This window comes from Cinclus cinclus, chromosome 8 (genome assembly GCF_963662255.1).
Source record: "Cinclus cinclus chromosome 8, bCinCin1.1, whole genome shotgun sequence".
In the NCBI taxonomy this organism is placed as follows: Eukaryota; Metazoa; Chordata; class Aves; order Passeriformes; family Cinclidae; genus Cinclus; species Cinclus cinclus.
Genome location: NC_085053.1, coordinates 25,031,019 through 25,057,603, shown reverse-complemented (window position 1 = coordinate 25,057,603; position 26,585 = coordinate 25,031,019). Strand labels below are relative to the sequence as shown.

The 26,585-nt window shown below is 43.0% G+C and overlaps 1 protein-coding gene across 2 annotated transcripts; it reads left to right on the top strand.

Moving 5' to 3' along the window:
• The first annotated feature begins 343 nt into the window (after positions 1-343).
• On the top strand, positions 344-26,347 carry NRDC (nardilysin convertase). 2 transcript variants are annotated; one of them, XM_062497109.1, is made up of 31 exons: positions 344-566; positions 4,530-4,833; positions 5,023-5,104; positions 5,661-5,814; positions 7,475-7,548; positions 8,965-9,060; positions 10,002-10,124; positions 11,492-11,549; positions 12,477-12,550; positions 12,722-12,791; positions 13,149-13,226; positions 13,691-13,811; positions 13,890-13,948; positions 14,553-14,607; positions 15,781-15,885; positions 16,137-16,260; positions 16,757-16,843; positions 17,426-17,545; positions 18,256-18,307; positions 19,388-19,538; positions 20,590-20,717; positions 21,015-21,177; positions 21,855-21,886; positions 22,161-22,299; positions 22,691-22,738; positions 23,049-23,101; positions 23,740-23,823; positions 24,706-24,796; positions 25,005-25,121; positions 25,349-25,438; positions 25,677-26,347. In XM_062497109.1, exons 1-31 carry the CDS (start codon positions 367-369, stop codon positions 25,869-25,871), a joined length of 3,327 nt encoding a protein of 1,108 aa, XP_062353093.1. In that variant the 5' UTR covers positions 344-366; the 3' UTR covers positions 25,872-26,347. The 2 variants fall into 2 exon arrangements, with proteins under 2 accessions (XP_062353093.1, XP_062353094.1); XM_062497110.1 differs by lacking the exon at positions 344-566 and adding an exon at positions 1,172-1,909.
• Positions 26,348-26,585: the final 238 nt, after the last annotated feature.

Here is a 26,585-nt window from a genome sequence, read left to right as displayed (position 1 = left end):
GGAGCACAGCTCAGGCGGCTGGCGGGCATACCCATGGAAACGTGACGGGACACAGAGCAGCACCCGGAGCCTGGATCCGCTCTTCCGCTTTCTCCTCAACCCTCTGATTTCTCTGCCGATTCTTGAAAGGGGCCATATCCCCCCCTCTATTCCCCCATCTATGGTTTCCCCCACCTTTCACGCCGGCGGCCCTGTCTCCACCAATGGGAGCGCCGCGCAGCGATGCGCATGCGCAGTCTCGCGGCCGCCCTCGCTCGGAGCGGGCGGGCGGCGGCGGCCGGGGGTCCCCGCGGGCGGGCCGTGGCCGGGGGCTGGCGGCCGGCACGGGCCGTTGTCCGGCCGCTGTGGAGCGGCAGCACCACCGCCATGCCCGGCAGGAACAAGGCGACTTGCGGCTACGGCAGCCCGGAGCTTGCGGTGGGACAGCAGGCCGCGGAGGGCGGCCGCGACGCCGGAGGCCGCTCGCCGCATGGGGACGAGGAGGAAGAGCGCGTGGGGGCCGGTCCCGAACACAACCTCGGTGACCCCGATATCGTCAAGTCCCCCAGCGACCCCAAGCAGTACCGGTGAGGGCGGGAGGGCAGATGCGGGAGGACGAGCTGCCGCCGGGGCAGCCCAGCCGGTCTGTGGGGTGGGCCGGGGTGTACCCGCCCCCTGTCCCGGCCACCGCTGGGACCCCGGGAAATGGAAGTCGGGCTGGTCCCAGTGGCCGGGGCAGTTGGGTCCTGTGTGCGATAAAAGGAGGCTGGCGATCCCGTGGTGTGTTCATCCTGAAGGCGGGCTGCCCGGTGTGTGTGCGGGCACAGGGAGGAGGGTCGGCCCTTGTGCCCAGGCTGGTCGGTGCTGGCACAGCAATACCCAGTGCGGTGTTGGTTTGCAGCCCTCGGCCGGGCAGCAACTCTCCGAAGGAGTTAAGTGCAAAGTGAGGTTTGATTATTTCAGAGCAGATCCCAACTTAAGAACTGTTACTCTTCGTGTTTTAGATGAGCTTATAAGTTTTAACACAAATACATCTGTGAGTTGAGGCAAAGTGCTTTAAGGCTAGCATTTTGCTTGTGTTCTTATTTCGATACTTCTGAGTAATATCCCAAAAAGTGATGGAAAACTTCCCTGAGCACAGCCCACAGCGTCTGTGGCCCAGACCCAGCGAGAGACTCGGATGAGAACTCCAGCAGAGGTTGAGCTTGTTGGAAGCTGTAAGTCAGTTTGTTCTTGAAGGGACACTCTGGTAACTTCTTCCTGTAAGACAGAAGATTATCCAGCCCTTGTTAGAGCTGCTTTTTAAAATTTATCTTTACTTTTCATTAAGTCTAATCTGTGCAGCCAGTAGCAAATCTGCTGCCTGAGCCTGGAACTGAATTTTAGATTTGCAGTGACATTGGCTGACAGTGAGATTCCCTGCTGGCTGCCTGAAGAGGACTGTGCCCGTTGGCTCAGGGAGAAACTTGCTCCCTCCCTTCTTGCCCTACTTCCTTGCTGCTTCCTCTGGATCTCTGCCTGCTTCTCCTGATTGCATTCTTACTCATGCTACTTTGTGGCAGGCTTGTCCTCCTGCAAACCTCACAGCTGTGAATGCTGTAAGGAGCTCCTGCCTTGTTACCCAAAGCAGCACACTGGTGGATGAAGCTTGGGAAATCCACTTAAGCCTGTTACTACCTATTTTGAGGTTCAGGACCCTCCTCTGCATATGAGAATTAGAGAGAGTGTTTACTTACAGCATAAACTAATACCAAAATCTTGCAGAAATCGTAGTATCCGTTCTTAACAGAATTTTTCAGTTGGAAGCAGAGAGTTGCATCCTTTCAGACTGATTTCCTCCTTATGGAAGAAAAGTTCACTGGAAGTAAAGCCACACTGAACCCATGTCCAGGTGTGATGTCCCAAACCTCCTGGAGGAGTGTCCTGACAGGTGATGTGATGATGCTGACATATTGTCCCCTCTTCACACTTCAGAGATGTGTGCTGCAGCCATGTCACAGAGGGCTTAGTGTCTGTGTCTGGTGACATCTTAATGGAAAATGTCATATTTTGCCTTCTCAAATAAGGATCGCAAAACCAGAAGAGCTCTGACGTAGATTGCAGGATACATTTTCAGAAGCGTTGGGACAAAATATTTGTCATGATAAAAGTTTGCTTGTTAGAGCTGTAACTGTGTAGTTTTATTTACCTAAAATGTATGTTTTATTTATCTAAAATGTATGTTTTATTTACCTAAAATGTATGTTTTATTTATATTCATTTGTGGGTGGAATTTCATGGTCTTGCATTTCTCTTAATTTGGGAAAGTAAAGCATTTGTCTTAGTGTTTACCAGGCATTGATATGTATTTCAATATTAACTTCTAAACAATGTCAAAGAAAACTTTGGTGTGAGAGCAATCCTGTTTAAACTTATTCAAGAGGCTTAAACACTATTTTTAAGAATTTGAATTTTTTTTATAATTTGGCTTTACTTGCAGCAATGCTGTATAGTCCTTCAGAAAAAACAATTGGGCTGTGCTTGCTTCTGTTTGTACCTTATGTGATTGCATTTTTTGTACTGTATTTTGCATATTAATGGATATTAGTTACATTTGTCCTTTTCCATGGGACTGAAACATGGAAAAAGTAAAGAACACCTATGTCAGTGGTGCCTCTGCTCTGTATAACCTAAGCTGTTTAAATCATCTTGGACTGAAATCCGAGAGCCTCCAAGAGCACTGTGGTTCAGCCGTGTCCTTGCTGCCTGGTGCTTTCTGTCCTGTGTGCAACACCCACGAGCCTCCAGATGAGCAATGTAAAATTAGTATAATCTGCTCCATTAGCTTAATGGCACTGTGTGGAAAGGATCAACAAGAGCTGCTGGATACACCTGGCTGAACAGCTTTATGGCACATTGTTCCCTGGGAAGAATAGCCCCACTCTGTTCTCTGCTGCTCCCTGGGAGGCTGGGGTTCTCCAGGAGCTGTGCAAACCTGCAGAGTAGAGTTGTGTGTGGAGAAGGAGGTGCTGGTTGTGCTGGAAGTTGCTGTCTGGGGTTTTGGCTCTCAGCTGCCCAGAGGCTGAAGCACCCATGTGTGCAGTGTGTGTTTTAGGACATTCGGGAGTGCTGCAGCTGTGTAGTGGGACACATGTACCTGGTGGGAATGGTACACAGACATTCTTTCAGGATGCAGGAGGATTAACTTTGTTCACAGATGTTCACAGACATTCCAGCACTGTCTGTGCCTCCTGCAGTTCATCAGAGCATCCCTGCAAGTTACACGCTGTGTACTGTAGTTTGCATGAGGAAAAATGCACTTGTGCTTTTGGTTAGAGTAGATTTGTCCTGCTCAGCAGTCCTTCAGGAATGAAACTGGGTGTGTTCATGATCACAAAACCCTGGGCCAGTGTAAGTTCTGTCATTTTCCCTTGGGTGACTTGTCATGAGTCATAACCTTTACACAACTATCAAACATTTGTTCATTAACTTTTTTCAGACTTGGTAGTCCAAGAGCTGTGTCCACATTGCAAGGTTCTGACCTGGTGCAAACTCAGGGTTTGGAACAGATGACCTCTAAAGGCCCCTTTCAGCAAAGATTCTTCTGTTATTCTGTGCTCTGTAACTCAGATTTTTCTGGGAGTGTGGGATGTGACCATGGGTTTGTTTTCTAGCTGGATCAGATAACACAGGTCTCTGTCACACTAGTTCATAGAGTGGATGAAGTATTTTCTGGACCCAGCATTCCTTTGTTTCTGCTGCTGGTGTAGTAGCCAGTGCAAGCTCCTGGCAGGGATGCTCTGGCTGATTTTACAAATTGTGACTCTGTTCTGGATTTCATGGTAACTGAATACTACTGAGAGCTCTTGTAGTGCAGAGGATTGGTGCTTGCAGTCCTCTGAGTGAAAAGTTGTAGAAAGGTGCTGTGCAGAGGGCTTGTGGGGTTTTATTTATATATACACACATATGTTTTAAGACCTTTGCATGTGTAAACACACATACTTCACATTGCATCTTGATAGGAACCCAGCCAGTTCCCTGTGACTGGTTCTGTGGAGCCTGCAGAGGAGCTCTCTCCTTTCTAACACTTGCCTGCTACATCTACAGATCCTATTTATTAGAAACCATTGATGAAAACAAAATCATACTCTGGGGCCTACTGAGAAGCAAAGACTAAAATCTTCATTCTGGTCACATCATATTTGTTTCCAAGAGCTTGACAAGCCTAAAAGATGATTGAAGTTTGGGTTTGCCTGTTCTGAATGCATGAAGTGAGTGCCAATAGCTTAAATGTTTCACAAAGAGAGGAATAAAAGCCAAAATCAGTGAGCTTGACCTCATGGGGAGAAGGGTTTCTGCTACTGACCTGAACTGCTTCTTATTCCTAGAGCTGTTGAATAGCAGAAGAATGTTTTACTTTTCCTGCCATAAAACTGCTCAGTCTCGGCTATCATTAGATTTCCATTAGGAAATCACTCTCTAAGTATTACAGGAAATAATGAAATTTTTGCAATTCTGAAAATTCACACTTAGGAAATGAACGTATTCATTGCACACAATTATTCTTTCAGGTATATCAAACTGCAGAATGGCTTATGTGCACTTTTGATTTCGGATTTGAATTACTTGGATGGTGCCCCAACATCTTCAGAGGAGGAGGAGGATGATAATGATGATTCTGAAGAGGGCAGTGATGAATATGATGACTCTGGAGCTGAGATCGAAGATGGTAGAGAAGATGATGAGTGTGATGAGGGGGATGAGAGTGAGGACAGTGATGAAGATAATGAGGATTTCAATGATTCTGATAACAGTGAATTAGAAGAGCTGGCTGAAAAGGAGGAGACAAGAAAGAGAGGTTGTTCAGAAAAGCAGGTACGTACTTAAAACTGTAGGGTGCAAAAATATATAGTGAGCTTTCTTGAGATCTGAAACCTTGTGACTAGGCATTCAAATGAGTACCTTTTTATTGTGCCTGTCCCAGTTGATTCATCTTGTACTTCTGTCATTTTCCTGGAGTGTTTCTTGAAGCAGCTTTTACTGAGAATGTTGTATTTTCTCTAGTCTGCAGCAGCCCTCTGTGTTGCTGTTGGCAGCTTCTCTGATCCTGAAGATCTGCCTGGATTAGCACACTTCCTGGAACATAGTATGTATCTGCTCCTATTTCATCTTCCTCAGCTTCAGTGCAAAATGGGTGCTCTGCATTTCCAAAATAATTAGTATCATTTTTTCCTAATTTGGATGTTTGAGAATTTATTTTCATGATATGCAAATACTGACTTAGTAAGGAGTTTTTGATACACTTTGCCAAGCTGTGCATTAGCTTATATCAACTTTATTTGTTACCCATTAAATTGAGGGGAATTATGTTACCTGTGGCTTTGTAGACCAGGTTGGAGCTACAGACCTTTATCTCCTGATAAAGGGTGATGAATTAGTAACGTGGACACAGAAACCACGTGAAGTTTCTGACCAGGTGTGCCTCAAACTACTGTTCTTGTCTGGTTGAGGCCAGGCCTGCCTGGGAGGGCACTGTCAGAGGCAAACTACAGCAGTTACTGGGCAGATCACCCAAGCTGTTGGTATTCAGTAATTTTCCTCTGCCTGTGAGCTGTGGGTCAGTTATAGAGGGATTGCTGTAGCTGAAGTCAGGATTAACAGATTGTTGTAAAATTTGCACTGTTGGTGATTTTTTGTTGCAGTGGTTTTTATGGGCAGTTTGAAGTACCCAGATGAGAACGGGTTTGATGCATTCCTGAAGAAACATGGGGGAGGTGACAATGCCTCGACTGACTGTGAGAGAACAGTATTCCAGTTTGATGTGCAGAGGAAGTACTTCAAAGAAGCCCTGGATAGGTAACTTAGTATGAATGCTGACTAAATATCAATTAATGTCTGTATGTTCCTCAGGAGCTTGGGTGTAGTTGTCCAGTTCTTCATTTTGGGGTGATCAGAGCTGTTGCTGAACTTTCATAGCTACCTGCACTACAGCAGTGATACTGAATATAGGGAAATGCTGTTTCCCTTTGGATATGCTGCTGTTTTTTTTTTTTTGCTGTGGGATTATGTAGAGCCCATATTTAAGTCTTAATGCATGCAGCTCTCTGATTGTTTTGGCACTCTTAAACTGATGACAGGAGAAATGTTATGCAGTGTGACAGCTGATCAGAGGGGAAGTGCTCCCAGGAATCCCAGACACTCATCCTTTGAAATGTCTGTCCTAGTGGAGTTACTGTTTTTTCTAAATTGTTGTTAGTTTGTTTCAGACAGCCTTCAAAGTTATGGTACAAAGTGTGTCTCAGCAGGACAGTGCAGGTTATTCACTGATGAATGCCACTTTTGCCAGAAAGTGCTTAACTTGCTCTTTTGTGCTGGTGAAACAACAGATCTCCACTGGTTGGCATGGTTTCCTTTAGTGAGAGGAATTTCTCATTCACAGGGGCATAGCTGTATATTCTTGATGCCATAAAATATCTCAGGAGGAGAGTAGGCTCCACTGCAAATTTACTTTGACACGAGAACAAGTGTTTGCACATTTTTCTGAGTACAGCCTAAATTGTACTTTAATAGGCCAGTTTCAGCTTCCATTTGCAAATTAATACAGCTTTCTTAGATATTTGGAAGTGCAAAAGAGTAAAAAAAAATTGCAGTCTTTCACAACATCTTACTTCGTGCAGAGGAAAACAGAAATTAGGAGTTCCGTAGAACAGCTTCTCATACAAAGGAGATGAATGGTGAGGATGAATTTTGCTCATTCAAGCACTTGTGGATCTGAAGAAATGGAAAGACATCACCTTTCAGTTGTCTTTAGTGTAATGGGTCTTCTGGCCATGGAACTCCATCAGGGATTATATTACTTTTAACCTTTTATTGCTCTTAACCTTTTGCTTCAGGCAGTTCAGTTTTTCATTAAAAAAACCTCAACAAATAAACCAGAACTATTAGATTCTCTGGCAGTCTTCTGCAGCGCCTCCATGCACTGCAGATCTCTCCCTTTCCAGTGTTCTACTCTCTGTGGATACAGAAGAAATTTATTTGGATGACAACACTGACTTCTATAGTAGATAATAAAATTATAATAGATATAGAAACTTGTGTTTCACAACACTTTGTCTTCTGGAGTTTGAAAGAAACCTCCACTGTGGTAATGTTGTTCTGAGGAACAAGAGGAGATTTCCTGTGAAGCATCTGATACTGGTCCCTGTTAGCTCCAGATTCCAGACCAGGTGGATCACTTGTCTCATCTGGTGTGATCATTCTTAGGATGTAATGCAGATAGTCCTGCACCCATTAATACCACATCCTACTGCATCCAACCAATTCAGTCCCACTCTGGAGCTGGGAAGCCCTTCCCTTTGCTTTTATCTTTGTTTAAGACATTATAGTTAAGAATGACATAGCTTGTAGTAAGTCAAGCAACTTTATAAACCAAAATAATAGCTGGATTGAATTACTGTGATTTTGCCTTAGCTTAATAGGCACTAAAGAAAAGTATATTAATTTTTGTGTTCCATAGGTGGGCACAATTCTTTATTCACCCATTAATGATCAGGGATGCAATAGATCGAGAAGTGGAGGCTGTAGACAGTGGTAAGTAAGAGAATCTTTCCCTGTGTGCTTAGCCCATCTTCTTAAAACAAAACCTACTTTGTAGCACAGTCTGTTGGTTTCTGCGTTGAACTCCCCTTCTAAGCACTTCAGTCAACTTCATGTAATTACCAGAGAGATTAAACTTTTGAATTAAAGCTTTGTGGCTGTTAGACATCAGTGGCATTTAGAGGAAGAAAGACTGGATGTAGTGCCAGCACTGCGAGAGTTTACCCTCACAGTTTCATTAATTAGAAATTAATAATCTGAAGTGGTTTGGCAGTAACTGACAGGGCAGTTACATGAGCATGTGGATGCTCTGCAGTGAACAGGATGCCTTGAGCACCAGCACAAGCCCAGAGCTCTCTGCAGTCCTGTGCAGAGTTAATACAATAAGTTGAGGTGATTTTACTTGTCTCCTTATTCTAACACCTGAATAACTAAAATGTTACTTCCCAGAAGGAAATTAAACCAGACACAGTAGTGAGTGGAGGGTTGATTTTCTAATACGTGATGAATACTCTCAGACTTCCTCTAAAATGTCACTGTTATAGGAGAAAAATGTTGTTAGCAGATAATCCCAACTGGTTCAAATATTTATTCCAAGTAATTTTCTTTATCTGTCTTCTGGCAAGGAAAAGTAGGCGATTTGATGTTTGAATTTAGATAAAAGTCAGTATAAACAAGGACCTGCCTTTGAATTCAGGTGTGGTTCTTCAGCAGCTTCAGCCATTTTCCACCTTGGTGGTGCAGAACCAGTCCTTCCCTTACAGTGACACCTGGTAATGTACTGCCCAGGAAATGGTGTCATCTTGCTGAACTGGCTGCAGGAGAACCCAGACAGAGAAATTAGTTTGCAGCTCTGCTGTACATGTTTGTTATTACTAGAAAAACAGGAACAGGAAAATGCAGCTCAGGAGGGGTTTAATGACAGAGCTCCATATTTAGATTAGTGTAAAGTATTGTAAAACTGCATGTTTAGAAATTTGCTCACCTTTCAATTTCTTATTTCATTATTAGGCTAGAGGTTGTTCTGTGTGTTACATGGTAGAAACAGGTTTGTAATTGTTCTCTGGCTCTTCCTGCAGAGCCTGATCCTGTATAATATTGATGGCCTTTTGTCCCCACTGAACTTAACATATTCAGAGCATTTAGACCAAACAAGTTGGTGCTTTACATGCTTTTCCTTCTTAACCCTTTCTTTACATCTCAGCAATGAGCTACATTTTTCCTCTTATATTCACTACTGCTAGCAAGTCCTCTTTCTTATTTCACTACTTCATTCATATATTAAAAGAGATTCCAGACTGCATCTGTATGGTATGTCTCCTTTTCAGTTTGGCTGGGATTTGTGCTTTGTTTTGTGGCAGCATGACGTCAAACTTTGATGCATGCCACTGCAAATTCTTATAATTACAGAGTATCAGCTAGCAAGGCCCTCTGATGCAAACAGAAAGGAGATGTTATTTGGGAGTCTTGCCAGGCCTGGACATCCTATGAAGAAATTTTTTTGGGGTAGGTCCTGAATTTCTGTTATAAAATGGTAATGATACTTAAACTTTTAACCATTTAGAAGTTTGTCTGGTTAGATGCACTAACATGAACTATCATATCACAACAACCATTAGACTTGTTCAGGAGAGTTCAAGCAGTTATCCATTTTACAGGAAAATGGTTGGGAATAAAAGCAGGTGTCTCCTTTTTAAGATACTTTCTGGTACTGCTTTTTGCTGGTGTTATAGCTAGGTTGCCCAAGGTGTATAATTATGGAACTTTCTCTTAACACAAAGGTGGTACTCTGAGTCATCTTCATCTTGCTTAAGCTTGATTTTTTTTTGCTATTAGAATTTCCTGGGAAAATAAATTAGTTGTATGTCTAAGGAGGCTTTTCAAAGTAAATAATTTGCTGTTGAACTTCCAGGAGTTAGACCTTCACAACGATGTGAGGGGAGCAGAATGGAAATTTGTCCTTCTCTTGGACATCCAGTCCTTGCTCCCTCACCATCGTGGTGCTGGTGGGTGTGTAAATAGCAATGTGATTGATGGGTATTTGAGTTACCAGCTTTGAAGTGTAGCTTGTTTTTATAAATTTCTGTGGTGACATACACTGAACTTCATATTTCCTCCTCTTTTTCCCTCTGCTGTTCTGCAAGTTCCATTGGTGAGGGAATAGCTGGCAACACACAGTGAGCTGTGCAGCCTGTGGGAGATGTGATAATGCAAGAGGACTCTGTTGTTCCTTGTCATAGAAGTATCAGCTGTCCTTTGGATAAGAACCAGAAGTCAGAAAGTACCCAGTTTCACTTAACACTCCTTTCACTCCAGTTTTCTATTAGGCATTTTTAATGTGCTTTACCATGATTAGACCTAGGGAGGAAAGTAAATTCTCACTGTGTCTGGTCTTGCTGTAAGCTCTGTGTGGATAAGTAACCCTGCCTCCCTTTTGATGTTTGCAGGCAATGCAGATACACTCAAACACGAGCCCAAAATGAACAATATCGACACCTACACCAGGCTGAGGGAATTCTGGCAGCGCCATTACTCTGCTCACTACATGACTTTGGTTGTCCAGTCTAAAGGTAACATCACTTGCTCCTTAAAAACAGCCTCATTGCTGCTGTTGGTGCTTTTGGAGCCAATCCAGCTGTAGCCCAAGCCAGTCTAGTGGCTTGTTCAGTCCTGCAGAGGGTATTTATATGCAGATTTTAGCCTGGTTTCCAAATGAAACAAGACCTGAGCGATTGTGCTGTGTTATTGTCATCCTGCTGCTTCTTTTGAAGCTGTTGAATGGGTTCCATATTAACACAGGAGGGAAAATCTCAAAGATAATATTTCAGAAATAATCTTGTAGCAGTGAAGAGCCACACCACTTAAATGAATTAATGCTGCTGATCTCTCTGCCATCAGCAGTGAAACTCCTCAGCAAGTGATGGGGAGACTGAGACTGAATCTCCCAATTATCTTGTTTGTCTAGAAGTAGAGGTTCTATTCTTTTCCCCCATAGCTTGAAAAATTCAGTGCAAATGGATTTGAATTTTATTTCAGTGAAGAACTGCAGACCTAGTGGTTGTTTCTGCTGAGATCAGAAGAAACACATTTTTCAGAAGTTATTCAAGTTCCATTTGTGTTTTGGGAGGAGTTTTGTTGAATGCTAAAACAGATTGCAATTCTTGTCTCTAAAATGGAGGTGCTAATAATAGAGGCATTCTTTCTTTTCTTCTCCTTTGCTTTTAAATTTGGTCTAAAAAGTAAGCTGCTTAGGATGCTGAATGCCTCTTGAATTGTCATTAAGCCAGTGATGGTTTGTAACATTTTCTGCAGTGATTGGGAAGAAAATGGTGGTAACTGATAACCAGCCAGGTCAATTTTGTATTTCCTGCTCTGTTAAAACAAACCCAACAGCCATTCCTCCCCTACCCTATCCAGCTTTTTTTATTGCTGTTGTTTACATGTGCAACATCACTTTTGGAGTTCAGAATGGTTGCTTAAACAACCATAGTTTTTATTCTAAAAACCTTTCTGGTTTGTGACTCATTTCCCTGAGAAAAGAGGATGGGGAGAAGGAATCCTTAGGACTGCAGGAGGGGGAAAACTCCTCTGTATAATCTGGAGAGTTACGGAACAAGTTGCAAGTACTGATTTTGTAGATCCTAAGACAGTAATTCCTTCTCCCAGTCATTCCAGACACTATTGAACTTTAAATCCCAGTTGTGTCAGCCTGGGATTTGAGACCTCTACACAAACCCAGAGCTGTGACCACAGATACAGCTCAACGAATGTTAAGAATTGGTTCAAACCAACAGCTTTGAAGTTGATAATTTAGAACTTGGCAGCTTTCAGATACACTGACTTGCAGCCTCTTTGAAATAACTGAACTGGTGAGATAAGGTAACTTGTCTTAGATCTTCAGGAAATTGCATTTCTGTCTTTCTTTTCTCTTTTTTAGAAACACTGGATACATTGGAAAAGTGGGTGACAGAAATCTTCTCTGAGATCCCAAATAAGTAAGATTCATTTGATGCATAAAGACGTTGCAGATTATAAAATTATCTCATCTTAACATTAAAAAAATCCCTTACTGGAGCAACAAAGGAAATAACCATTTGTTAATTAACGTTCCTATCTGGATAAAAATGGCAACTTTTTAAATTTAAGACCACTGTTCATTGTTGCAGGAAGGCTTTGTTGCTGCTTAACAGTTATTTAGGCTGTGAGCTGTGTGGTGCTAACTTGAAGCAGTGTTTGCTTAGTATGTGCTGATGCCTTGACTTTATAATAAGTCGTTCAAACCTAAATTATCATTTCACATTGCTTATCTTTGCTTTGTGTCAAAAATAATTAGAAGCAGAAATAATTAACTCCGTATCTGGAATTTAAGTGTCATCCTTAGGGTGGCAATGGGTTAGAAGCAAATCTTTTTTTTAATGGTTCACTCCAATATGCCCTCTAAAAAGGGGATTCTGCAAAAGCTTTGCTAACTTGAAAAGCGTTTTATTTCCCTTTTGCAAGATGTTTGTTTCTGTGGTGCTTGGAAATGTTCTTGTGAGAGCCTAATGCCATTCAGAGACACATTTTTCTGTCCTGTCCTCATCCTTCCTGCCCCAAAAGACAATCCCTCAGGATTCCTTGGGTCCAGGGTGAACTCAGAATGTTGTTTACTGTTCTTGGTTGTACAGAAGGAAGTTTTGTGCTGTTACTGCCTTGTACAGAAGGAAGGGAAGGTGTTGGGGTGGCATGCACATGTTGGTTAATTGTTCAGTTGTGTGGGCAGGCTCCCTCCCTGGGGCTGGGGGGGATGCTGGGCTGCACCCTTGGAAAAGGGCCCTTTCAGCCTCTGGTGTCCTGCAGAGCTGTGGTCCTGATGCCTTCGAATATCTCAGTGTAGCCTTGAACCTCTGCCAGTAACATCACACCTCCATTTTGCTTTTAAGTGGTTTACCCAAACCCAGCTTTGGCCATCTGACTCAGCCTTTTGACACACCAGAGTTTCACAAGCTTTACAGAGGTAAGTGAAATGGATTGAAATGTTTTGAATACCTGAATGCTGAAAGAAATTTTCTCTGAGTAATTCTGTGTGGTTTTAAATAGCTTTTAACTATTCTTTCTGCATTATGTAAAATTTCTTATCTCTGTCTTGTCATGTATATTTATAATTAATCAATTTATTTGTATCCAGTTGTTCCAATCAGGAAGGTTCATTCATTGACCATCACTTGGGCTCTTCCTCCACAAGAGCAATATTACAGGTACATTGTGCTGCATTTTACTTCTGCCATCTTTATGCTGTGAGTAATTTATTGACTTCCACAACAAACCAAAGAATCTCATTTACTTGTCTAACAGATTACTTTGGTTCAGCTAAGGGGGCATTTAAAAAAGGAATTAAACTGGTGCAGATATGTTTCCTTTTCCTCACTGACTCAGATCAGTCATTATGTTCTGAACTCCCACACTTTCAGCTTATTATCTTAATTCTGCCTGATAATGCAGAACTTGCCCTGAAAAAAGTATTCCGTGCATATTTTAATCATTAGCCCAGTGATTTGAATTCTTTCTGTGAAATGTGTTACCTCCTGGCATCTAATCACCAAATTTTCTCTTAGGGTGAAGCCTCTTCATTATATTTCCTGGCTGGTGGGACATGAAGGCAAAGGCAGTGTTCTTTCTTTCCTTAGGAAAAAGTATGTGGTTTTTAAGCATGATTATTAAATGCTTTGATCTCATTCAAATACAGATAAACTGTATTTTGTGTGTGTGCGTATGTGTGTGTATATATATATCTATCTATTTATTTATATATCTTTATATATATAGATGTAAAAGCAGGCCAAGCCTGCCTTTTTTTAGTGGTATTCTGTAAGGTGATGATAAACCCAAATAGGAAATAAGTGGGCTTTTTTTCTGTGATTCATGGATCAGCAGTATGTCTGACTGATCTTTGAGATCTCCAAAAGGTTACTTAGTTTTTTACTGTTTTTCTTGAATTCTGTATCCTGAGGTGACCTCCTTAAACTGGAAAAGCTTTGTGTAAACTGTAAGTGGAATGAAAGCCTCTGAAATAAAGATCACTGTGATATATTGCTTGTAACTAAGCTCAAATGAAGCTGAAATGAATAATTAATAAGTACCTTTCACTCTTCCATAGGTTTTGGGCCCTTGCATTGTATGGAGGAAATGGAGAGACAGGATTTGAACAGAACTCCACTTACTCCATCTTCAGCATTTCTGTGACTTTGACTGATGAAGGTTACAAGCACTTCTACGAGGTATGGTGTCCTGCAGCTGGTTTCTCCTGCTGTTCCCCTAATGTCTGGTACAATGAATCTGTTCCTTTCTGTCTGCAGGTGGCCCACGTTGTGTTTCAGTATGTGAAGATGCTGCAGAAAAGGGGGCCAGATCAAAGGCAAGTGTTTGCCACTCCAGCAGATATTGGTGGTGGTGTCCTTTTCCATGATCCTGTTGTTTGTTTGTGTTTGCACTTTTTGTGGAGTTCCTGGAGCATGAACAGGGAGTCACTATTAAAGTTGTCTGTGTGGAAAACATGTCGGTTTAAAAGAGTTTTAAAAGAAATTTTCTAAATGTTATGCTTATTTCTCGGTGGTTTTAGTGTCACTTGCTGTGATGTGATTCCTTCAGTTTAGTAAGCTGAACTAGTGTAGAAGTCAGGTGCAGTTTTGTGCTCATTTTAAATGAGTTTGTTGAGCCGAGTCTCTGGAAGTCAGCACTGGGTGTTCTGGTGTTAGCCTTTATGTTAATTTGGTATCAGACTCTTGATTTGAGTCTTCTTAGTTAACTTTTTTCTCTTTGGAAAATAGAAGAACTTTCTGCCAGTTCTGAGAAATGCCATTTTGGGAAGTGCATTTAATAATGGCTTCTGTGTCTTGTACCTGAATGAGTCATCGATCTCACCATTGATGCCTTTCCTAGAAGGCTCCTTTTTTAAGATTCTTGGAAAATGTTGTGGAATAATGGAGAAAATCCATTTTTATTTTCTTCTTCCTTTGCAGAATATGGGAAGAAATACAAAAGATTGAAGCTAATGAATTTCACTACCAGGAACAGGTATTTATCCACTGTTCTGACACAGAACAATGAAAAGTATTACTTTTTCATTTTGAAACACATTTTCAAAGTTCTATACAAGAAGAAATGCATTGTGCACTTAATGAAGCTCTATTTGGCCGAAAGGAGATGTATTCTAGGCAGAGAAATATTGTGATTTTTCCCTAACAAAATTTAATGTTGATTTGTCATTCCTTACCTGCTAGGTAGGCTCTTTTTCACTTTAGAATTTCTTACTCCTGCTACATTGAGCCATGTTCTGTTTCTTATTGGTAACTTGTTTTTTTTTCTTTGAACAACAGTGAAATTTCCTTTTAGGAAAACAAATCCATCCATACAAACACTACATAAAGCAGGAACATAGATTTGTGTGTGCTTTTGTGACGGGGTTGTGAATCCCAGGGACAGAAGAGTGATTTAGTCATGGCACCACAGTTTCCTGCTTGGTGGATGGAGCTGTGCTAAGGAATGATGGATTTGGGATTGCCCAGGAGAGGTTTAATGTTTCCTCAGATGTTTGGTGTCCTAAGAAATCCTTGGGCATGTTTCCCACTATATTTACAAGACACAGATGTGGCCAAACTCAGCTCTTTCCAGATGTCCTGTGCTCTCTGTGTAACCCAGAATCTGTACAGTCTGGTGCTGGCTGCTGCAAACACCCCAAAAGCACTTAGCAAGAAGCTGAGCAGCCTGGTCCTCTAGGTGGCCTTACCCTGCTAAAAGGCAATGTGTATTTCATGTTCAAACAGGAGAAACTCCTTCTCCTCACACTGCACACCATGGCAGAGGTGCTCCTGCAGCAGCAGCAGTTCCTTGCCTTGTACTTTTCAGGTTACTTTAAATCTTGAATTGTTGCAGGACTCTGCCTGTGTCCCCTGCAGGCAAGGACTGCATTCTGCTGGGTCTTTAACTTTGTAGATTCCATGACTGTACACTGCATAATCAAGATTTCTTCTACAAAGTTTCTGTGTCTGAAATTTCAGGATTCTCAGAGGAGACTGAACATTAGATATGGTTATGAAATATATTTAATAACTGAAACCAAATGCTGTAACAAGCACAGCGTCCAACTCATGCTGAGCATATCTGACTAGTCAAGCTCTTCTCAGAACAGAAAATTGATATTTTGGGTTTTGAATTATGTGACAAATAGCTTTATTTCTTTGCTTGCAGACAGATCCAGTTGACTATGTGGAAAACCTTTGTGAGAACATGCAGTTGTTTCAGAAGGAAGATTTTCTGACAGGAGACCAGCTTTTGTTTGAATATAAGCCTGAGGTAAATGTTCTTTGAACTCTGATTATATGTTTTGATGTAAGGAAAACGTGCATACTGTGTAATACAGGCATTTGTAATTAATCATAATGCAGGCACAGGTTTTGTATTAATTGAAACACTTGTTGTATTCAGAAAGCAAATCTGTTTTGTAAGTTTTATGTCTTGTTCTTCCTACATTCCAACTGAGAAGTCTTTGCTGGGTCAGGCAGTCAGAGCTGCATTTGAACTGAAATATTGTCTGGAACTTGCAGATCATTGCTAATGCCCTGAACCAGCTCAGCCCTCAGAGAGCCAACCTGGTTTTGCTATCTGCTGCCAACGAAGGCCAGTGTCACCTCAAAGAGAAGTGGTTTGGGACTCAGTACAGCGTGGAAGGTAAAACAGCAGCAGGAGCTGAGAACGTCTGATTCCTGCATTAGAGGAAGTGAAAGGGTGACAACACAAAATACAAGTGCATGGAAGCAGGGAAATGAATCCTCAGTGCTTTATTGAGCTCCCATTAGTCTCTGTGCCACCCAAAACTGCTGGTTTGGTACCAGTTGATTCCCACTCCTGCAGTTCCTTTGGGAGGCAGAGCTCCCAGCAAGCTCCACTTGGCTGCCATCCAGGGGAAGGAACACCAACAGTGGGGTACAGGGTGTGGGCTGGAGCTGGGTTACTAAGGCAGACTTGATTTGCTTTTTAATAGGACTTCTTCAGTCCTGCTCTAGAAGATTTTGTAGGATGGGATTTAGAAAGAATCCTGAGGAATGGGGTGATGTTAAGAAACTCCTGTGATACTGCAAATCTTTCTGGAGATAGGGAAGAGATGTCTGGAAATAGGATGGCCTTCCCTTCCTGTTGAACTAATGCATTTCATGGTTTTTGCCAGATATTGACAGGTTCTGGAGTGATTTATGGGACAGTGACTTTGAGTTAAACCCAGATTTACACCTTCCAGAAGAAAACAAATACATAGGTAAAGTAGCTGGGCATAAGTGAAATCTTCCCTAGTGATTTGAGAATTTGATGTGGTTCAGAAACAACCTAAACTGGTATCAACCAGTTTTTGCAAATTAAAAAAACATGAGCACTCTGTTCAGCTGGATTTTATTTACTATTCTTCTATTTATAAGCTTAAGAACTGAGTTATTTTAAGGTATATAAAATTACAGATAATATATCCATAACAGAGCAGGCCTCACAGACAGCAGGAGTTAATACAGCGTTCTAGACACCTTAGAAGAGAATTTTATTTGCTTACTCCTCCTGTTTCTGAAAGCATCTAAATACCATCTGGGTTACCAAAAAGCAAATGAAGTGAAAAGCCAGGACTTGTGTCCTGGGTGGAATGTGATGCCCCACTTCTGCACACTGTTCTGGTGTGGAAGTAAAAAAGAGATGTTCTTTGGGTCCAGGAAAGTACTGTCACAAATAATTTAGAAAAGGAGGAGAGAAACGTATTTTTTTTATACTTCTGAAGACTTAGATGAATTTAGCTTGATTGTGTCTGTGAAACACATTAACATGTGGTTTTGGTGTGGCTTTTCTCTTTGTTTAGCCACTGACTTTGCTTTGAAAGTTGCTGACTGCCCCGAGACAGAATATCCAGTCAAAACACTCAGCACACAACAAGGCTGTCTCTGGTACAGGAAGGATGATAAATTCAAAATCCCAAAAGGTAAATGCCTGAGGGCTTTCTGAATAGCAAGACCCTGTTTTTACCAGCTGGAATTTATTTAAAGGAGAGTAACCTGTGGTAGTGTTCTCCATTTAAACTGAAGTGCCTGCTGTCAGCTCTTCCATGGTCCTTTTGATATGTTTATTAGCTACAGTAAAAGAGAAGCAGGTGAACTGAGGCAACAAAGACACCCTGCTGATACCTCAGGTTGAAAAGTGGAATCACTGAAATTTAGTGACTTCTGAACAGTCTGTGTGGGGACAGGATTGGGCTGCTGAGACAGAGGCTTGAGAAGGAAGGAGCACATTAATTAGAAGGGATGTCGTCTCTTCTACGGAAAGAGAAAAATACAGCCTGGATCTGAGACAAGGGTGTAAAATATATTGCTGCTTTCAAGCAGAATGTCACAGTTTTTGGTGTCTCTTAAACAGATGTTCTCTGGAGTTTTCTATTTATAGTGGTCATGCCATGGGAGTATTCTGCAAAGCACAGCTTTGTTTTCTGGTATTTGCTACTTCAAAGGGAAGATTTTTGGAGTAAGAAGGAGAAGACATTTAATGATGACTTAAGAAAAAAAGTGTTATAGATGAATTATAGTTTTCATTAAATTTTAATTGTCACCAAAGAGCAACTTGATGGAAATACATTTGAGTTCAGAAAGTTGTCACTCTCTGTACAACTGCTCATTTAAATTTCCTTTTCCTCACCAGGTTATGTTCGATTCCATCTGATCTCTCCACTGATACAGCAGTCTGCAGAGAAGTGAGGATTGTATTATTTATGCTTACCTTGCAGAGTAACTAAATTACCCTACCTAGTGAAAAACTGGGAGGAGACCTTAATTTTAAGCAGGAATAGAATAAGGTCTCCTTTTCTCACATCCTTCTACCTTCCTTGTGGTTTTATCTGCAGTTTGGTGATGGTGGTTCTGCAGCAGGTCCTGCCTGTAGCTAACAGATGTGCAAGGAATTCCATGGTGTGGTGTTCCCAGGGCAAGTCTGGGAAAAAGTAGTGTAACAGCAGCAGTGGTCAGAGAAGGAGCTGCTCCTGCAAAGAGCAGTCCTCAGTCATGTTCTGAGCATGTCCCAGAATCCTGGGAGCCTGCAGGAGAGGCTGCAGCAGCCTTGGGAAACCAGCTGTGGGTCAGGCAGAGCTCTGGGTGCAGTTCTGGGTCTGCTGCACTTGACTTGCCTCAGGCTGCCATTGCCACTTGTAACCACTGTCACAGTGTCATCAGCCTGCCAAGACCTGCACAAATCATTTTTGGGAAAGCCTTTGTAAGTCTGTTTTCATGAGGTGTTAATTTAATCTTTGAATTGGAATCCAGGCAGTAACAAAAAACTGCAGGCAGGGACTTCAATTTCCAGGTTGTGTAGCCTGCTTTGCTCTAGCTTATTATTATGTTTTTGCCTTGGTAGATAAATCAACATCTCATTACTCAAGTGTTGAGCATAACTTGAGTCTATCTGTCCCCCACACCTTTACACAGAGTAAAATAATTTCATTTGCTGTGTTTTTAGCATTTTTCCATGTTTTTAGCATTGTCTGGTTAAAACATGCATTCTTAGCTTGAAGAAACCTTAAATCTCATGAGGCTGGAATCTTTCACATGGCAAGGAATAGCTGAATGTGCAGATAATTTTTAAGTAGTGTCATGTGTGCTGTACACAAAGGGAAACCTGCATTCTCTGTTTCCATTCTTTTTTAATCTCATTTTACACAAATTCCATTTCTGTTGAAATTCACTGGATGTACTCCATCAAGCTCATCGTGCTTAACTTTCATATTTAGTCTGTCCTTTTTATTCTTTCTTTTTAACCCCCTGCCCTTTTCTCCCTCCAGCATTGTGTTGTTTGATACATTTGTAAACATCCTTTCCCACAATCTGGGGGAGCCAGCCTATGAAGCAGATGTGGCTCAGCTGGAGTACAAGCTGGTGGCTGGAGAGTATGGCCTGATCATCCGAGTGAAAGGATTCAATCACAAACTACCTGTAAGCTCTGCTCATCTCCTCAACTGCTTTTTTATGCCTGCAGCTTAGCAGTGTGTGTGCTTTTCTGGAGCTTTGAATGGTTGGATGAGGTGTTTTATGTAGAAAAATTGGTCTCTGGCAGAGTAATGCAGCAAATGTGCTGCTTTTTCTTATGCTTACATGTATAAAGATGGAGTTGTGTCAACTTACACAAGCTCAAATTACTGACTTCAGGCTGACTTAAATCTTCCTTTAAGTAATAACTGTATCTCCATTAAAATTTTATCAGCTTTTCCTGTAAAAAGAGCTTTGTGTCTCCCATGGCCATAAAGAAGATTGGAGCCTTTCCATCTCTAAGTTGTGCCTATTTTCACAATATCTGGAGAAGGGTGCTTAAAAAGAGATTTTGGTTTCAATTTGAGTTTGGAGATCCAGCTTCTGAACATGCTCATTTTGGGTGCAGATTTTCTGTGTTGGCTTGATGAGAGGATTGGGGGATCCCTGTTCCCATTCCCTAAATGCTGGCCATGTAAGACATGGCAGGCACAAAGAGGACACAGTAAAGAGGAGATAACCATCAACTTCCATTGCAAGAGCTTCCTGGAGCTTTAAGACCATTAATCACTGGCAGACTTATTAATAGGTGTTTTAACAGAAAAAGCCAAATATGCAAGCAGCAGGGTCTGAATATTCTCTGTTAATCTGTGAATGATGTCTCTGTTGTAATGGCATTGTGCTGGTCAGCTGTAAAAGGAAGAAAACGGAATATTGAGTACAGAAATGTTGGGGACTCCAGGCTAGGTTTATTTCAATAGAATGTGGAAACTCCTATTGATTTGGGATATTGAGCTTATTCACTGTGTAAAAACACTGCCCTTCTGAAATGGTCATTTGGGATAGAATTGTTTAGTGAAGAACATCTGGCAGAACGGAAGAATGTGCTTTAGTAATGCTCCATGTCTCAATAATGATTATTTTATTAACGATACTTTTATATTATTGTATAGCATTAAAAATTGAAATTGGTTCTTAAACCAACAAAAACCCCAACTTAAAATTGTTCTCTTCACAGCTTCTATTTCAGCTCATCATTGATTACTTGTCTGACTTCAGCTTTACTCCAGCAGTTTTTGAAATGATAACAGAGCAGCTGAAGAAAACATACTACAACATCCTCATTAAACCTGAGACTCTGGCCAAGTAAGTTCTAGGGGAGGGCAGCAGGTGCTGAGGCTGAGCTGAAGAGCTCAGGGATCCCTGCTCTGTGTTCACAGGGCTCATTCCAGGCTTTGCTCGTAGCTTAGGGAGCCCCAGCAGCTCTGCAAGCAGCAGGTCAGACTCGTGGCCAGATGCAGTGACCTGGAGCCAGCAGTGGCTGCTGGGGGAGGGCACGGTCAGCCACGGGCTCCTGGGCTCTGCCTGTCTGCAGTCAGGAATGGCATCCCTGGCATCAAACAGCTCCTGACGTGCTGTGGTTGTGTCCCCGTGGCCCTGCAGGGACGTGCGGCTGCTGATCCTGGAGCACGGCCGCTGGTCCATGATTGACAAGTACCAGACCCTGATGAAGGGACTCTCCATCGAGGCCCTCTCCGCCTTCGTCACCGCCTTCAAGTCACAGCTCTTCGTGGAGGGTCTGGTGCAAGGGAACTTCACCAGCAGGGTGAGTGCAGCCTTGGCAGCCGGAGTGCTTCACAAGGGCTTTAGTGCTCTGAACTCGGCTGCCAGCTCATGCTGCCTCTGTTCTGGCAGCCTGGAGTCTCGTGGGTGCCGGGCAGCTTCACCTCCAACACCTCAGGAGTGCTCGTAGGCATCAGCCAATGGCAGGCCACAGTTTCCAGTTTGAGCAGATGTTTCCAGGAATTTGGATTTAAAGTGCAGATAGGAAAAAATGCAGTAGATGCCTATAATCTATTTCTCCTGTTGCCACCATTGTTTAATATTGTTTGGTGTATTGATATGTCTGATAAGGAGAAATTCCTACAGTGGTGCCACAGGGGAAGGCTTCCCTCAGAGCACATTTATCCTGGGAATTTGATTGCCTGCATGGTTTGGCTAAACCTCATTGAGTGCCAGACACATGGAGTAAGGATTTTGCTATTTCTTTGGCTTGTGCCTTACAGTGCAGAAAGCAGTGGGCACACTCTCCCTGCAGTGTGGTGCAGAGGAGGCTGGACAGACTGGTGACAATGTGGGGAAGCAGGGATGTAGGGAGCTGGACAGCTCAGCTGTTCTTTGCTTGGGGCTCACTCTCTCAAGTGCTGCACTGGGGTGTGTGGTTGTGAATTGGGGCAATAATTCTCTTCTAAATAAAACTGATGTCTTTGCCTTCTTCCCTAGGAAGCCAAGGATTTCCTGAACTACGTTGTTCAGTGAGTAACTCTTGACTCTGTATTATATGAAAACTATAATGAAGATAAGATTCTTTTCTGGAGGAGGGAGTCAGAGTAGGAGTGCTCAGAAATTCTCTTCCTCCCTATGGTGTTTGTAGGAGGTGGCTGTTGATGGTGGCAGTTGAGGCAGGTGTAGTTCTGGTTTGGGGAAGGGGAAAACATCAGACCAAGTGTGTAAATGTCTGGGTGTTGCTCTGGTTTTGGCCAAGGTGTGAGCAGGTGTTTGATGTTGTGCTGTTTGTGCTCCCCCCAGAAAGCTCCAGTTCTCCCCCCTGGCCCACCCCTGCCCTGTGCAGTTCCGGGTGGTGGATTTGCCAAACTCCCACCTGCTCTGTAAGGTGAAAACTCTCAACAAGGGCGATGCCAACTCCGAGGTCACAGTCTATTACCAGGTAACTGTGCTGGGGGTGTGGCCCCTGGTCCCTCTGGCACCTGCCCACGCTCCTGGAGAGCAGGCTCTGCACGGGGATGTCATGGAGGGGACACAGACACCTCATGTGAGCACAGGCCCAAGGCTGAACCCAAGTGGAATTCCCTGTGGGGGGTTCTCTGAAACCTTTCCTGGGCTGGTGCTGGGAGCTGGGTTAGTGCTCTGGTGGCTTCCTGATGTCCCCAGCTCTGATCTTGGCTGGGCCTGTCCCCTCAGGGAAAGCCAGAACTTCTCACCTGTCCCTGCTGTGAATTGTCCCTTAGTGCTGCAGTCCAGGCTCAAGTGTGTGCCACAAGTCACCTTGGCTGAGTGATCACATGAAACTCACCCTAAATTCTTCATTCTCTTTCCAGTCAGGTGCCAGGAACCTGAGGGAATACACCCTGATGGAGCTGCTTGTGGTAAGTTTGTGTTTGTGCCTCCTAACCCAGCAGTGTCTCCCCTGAAAACAGTGCTTGAGCTGTGGCTGACTGGCCCCCAGTGTGTTCCTATTGCTGCCCCTGGCTGGAATGTTTGGGTGGGTATCCCCAATTGCTGCAGTGATGGACACTGCAGGAGACTGTTCTTATAGTTCCCAGCCTGCAGGACTGAGCCCTCTAAATGCAGTGGTTGTGGCTGGCCAGGGACACTTCAGTGTCCCCATGCTCTGTGTGGAGCCCATGAGGGCCTGCAGGGCAGTGTCACTTCTGCTGTAACTTCGTGCTGTTTCAGATGCACATGGAGGAGCCTTGCTTTGACTTCCTGAGGACCAAGCAGACCCTCGGGTGAGTTCAAGGGGGAGGAATTGTCCTGCACCTGCTCCTATACTCCTGCTTTGACTGTTCTCTGGCGTTTTTACTCTGGGAATCCTTCCTGCACAGTGCAATATCCTCAGCTGTAACAGAAACAGCAATAGCAACACTTCAAAACCAAAAGCACCCATCAATACAAGCTGCAAGCCAAATTGCTTTTGACTTCTGTAAGAATAGCATCTATTACCAGTGTGTTAACTCGGAATTATTCACCATAAAGTTGTTCCTTCCACTTCCACACTCTGCCCCCCCACTTCCCCAGGGCTGTTTTCACAGCAGCTCTGGGGTGCTGAGCAGCCTCCCTTGGAGGCACCCTGCTACCTTAGGAAACTGGAGCAGGCTTTTCACAGCTCTGGGTCTCTCACTCTGCTTGGATTTGTTTGCAGGAATGCAAATATAAACACTCCCAAGTTTAAAAGGATTTCCTAAAGCTGAGAAAACACTCAAAAGCAGTAGTGCAGAAAATAAAGAAAATAAGACAATTGCAAATATAGATCTCATATTTTTCTGTCTAAAGTACCAACATAGCAGCATGTCCTGTAAATGAAAAGTTAACTGTGCTTGTGGAGTGACTTTATTGTTTTGTCTTTTTTTTTTTTTTTTCTTTTAAGCTACCACGTGTACCCCACCTGCAGGAACACTTCTGGGATTCTTGGCTTCTCAGTCACTGTGGCAACCCAGGCAACTAAATACAAGTAAGTGCTCTGTGGGGAAAGTTCTTCATGACTCCCAGCCTTTGCTCCTGTTTCAGGCCACAGAGGGATTTTTTAATTCAAGGGGATGTCAGAAGGGACACTGCTGATGGCCACAACATCCTCAAAACCAACACCTGAATAGAAGAGTAGCCTTAGGCTTCCTAAAACTGCAGTGGTCCTGACTTGGATAGTGAAAAGTAACCTCAAGACTAATTAAAATATCCCCCTGCCCTCTTGAAGCTATTCTGCCAGGAGAGTTCAAATCCTGTAGGTCCTGTCCAGCTGTTCTTGTGGCTCATGTTCAGCAGACACAGCACTGTTATGGTTTTGTTCAAACCTGGGCCTTTGAGCATTTGACCTGCTGGAGTTGAAGGGTTATTTGAAAAATGTGCCACTTGTGGAAAATAAGAGTGTTGGAGTGAAAGCTTAATTAGCACAGTGCTGCTGCCTCTAATTTTTGGACATTTGGACACTTCCATTACTGAGGTCTGTCATCAGTGAGGGTTTTAATGTGTCAGAACCCTCAGGATCCTTCACATCACATTTTCTTTCAGTCCTGATCCTACAGCCTGTAACTCTGCAGGCTCAGGGTGCAGCTGGGGATACCAGAGCAGGTCCCCAGCAGCATCACTGCAGTGGTTCCTGGGCACCTGAAGTCCCTGTTTACATTTAAAAATGAGAGCACTGGCTTTAGGCCATGATACCAGGAACAACTGACCACCAGGTATTTTCAGATAAGTGAGTTTTCCATCCACGAACCTGTCCCAATCCTTCCAAGCCTGTCCCTTCCTCATCAGCTGGGGGCTGCTACTTTATTCCTTAATAGTGTTTTGGGGATTTTTTTGTTTTTTCCTGCCTAATTTAATTATCTATTTCTCTTAGTTCTGAATTAGTTGACAGGAAAATAGAGGAGTTTCTTTCTTGCTTTGAAGAGAAAATCAAGGATTTAACTGAAGAGGCTTTTAGCACCCAGGTAAAACTTCATCTTGAAAAGCTCTTCTTTGACCTGCATGATTCAATTACAGCTATCTGGCAATTTTCTGAAGTTTTCTGGACAAAGGCCTCACCTTTTAAAATCTGCCTTTTGCTCTTTTCTGCTGTTCTCTGAACAACCATTCTCTGGCCATTTGCAGTTAAGCTCAAAGAGCAACTAAAAAACTAATTGTCTTTTTCCCATGTAGGTAACAGCTTTGATAAAACTGAAAGAATGTGAAGATTCCCACCTTGGAGAAGAAGTGGACAGGAACTGGAATGAAGTGGTGACCCAGCAGTACCTGTTTGACAGGCTGGCACGGGAGGTGGGTGTCCTGCAGCTGTGGGACACAAAAACCACACTGGCTTTGCAGCAGTTTCAAAAGCATAAATGGGATTTATGCTACTAGTGACATACTGGGTCTAAAATTACATGTTATTTTAAAAAGGTTCTTCTATCCACTGGAGTAGAGGTTGTGGAGAAAATATTTTAATGTTTTAAATGACTTGAATCAGCACTGTGCTGTTAAAACCTCCTTCCTGTGGGTTTCAGATTGAAGCTCTCAAGTCTATTACACAAGCAGACCTGGTCAACTGGTTCCAAGCTCACAGAAACAACCAGAGGAAAGTGCTCAGTGTACATGTGAGTGTCTGCCAGCTCTTGTTGCCAACTTCCTTAAGCAGAGTGCAGTCAGGGTGTGGGAGAGGAGATCTGTGATGTAACTTTACTGGGGTTAGCCACATTCTACTGTGGTTATCTACATTTTCTACATTTATAAGTAGTGTTCTTGTTAGAATTACATTTCAGTATCTCAAGTTAATTGTCAGGGCAGAGAAACATTGCACGAGATCCTAATTTCTCTTCTGGTACCTTTCTGCAGGTGATTGGATATGGAAAGCATGAAGGGGACTCAGAGGTGACAGCTGTCTCAGTACAGAACTCTTCATCTGGTGAAATACCTCATCTTGTTTTATTGCCCCCCTCCTCTTTGATGAGTGACATTACTTCCATCAAGGACATCAAAGCCTACACATCAACTCTGAATGTTCTCCCTTACCATAAAATATTGAAATAAAACTGATCTCTTGCCCTGCCCTGCTGAGTAATACAGCTGCTTTCTGCAACATCAACCTTGCAAACCTATTTTTATTAAACCAGAGCTGTAGTGGTAGCTGGGATGAAGATGCCCTGATTCAGACACTGAGGAAGCGTTCCTCAAGTTTCCAGCCAACCTCATCACCTTCCCAAGTTCATTAAGAAGAGGCACAGCCTTGACTTCCCCACGGGTGCCACATTCTCCTCTCCAGCTGTCTGGAGCTGTGGGCTCTGCCTTTGTCTTCAGCCTGGCTTGTACCATCCCTGCAGTGCTGCAGCAGCTCCTCAGCAGCAGTGACAGCTCCTCAGGAAAGGATCTGCAGCGCTCCTGGAGCAGTGACAGTGGCTGGGAGGGGGAGAAAAGGCCAAGGCTTCCATCTCACACTGCTTTTTTTAGTTTTTCTGTATGTGCAACATAGACAAAATTAAGGTGAAATCAAATAAAAGCTAGACTTAACTGTGGAGAGAAATGTAGTTTGAGTGCTACATCTAGCTACTTAATCATTATTAACTGTATCAAAAGCACACAATGCAAAGGTTCCTAAAGTGCTGGCAAGGCTGGATGTAGGGCCCAGAAAACTTCTCCTGTGGATGCTGCAAATGCTCATTTTGCTCGTTCAGTAACTACTATAAGGAGTAGGTTTAGCTGCAAGGATTATTCCAGTGGAAAAAAACAAACCACTAATACATTTGA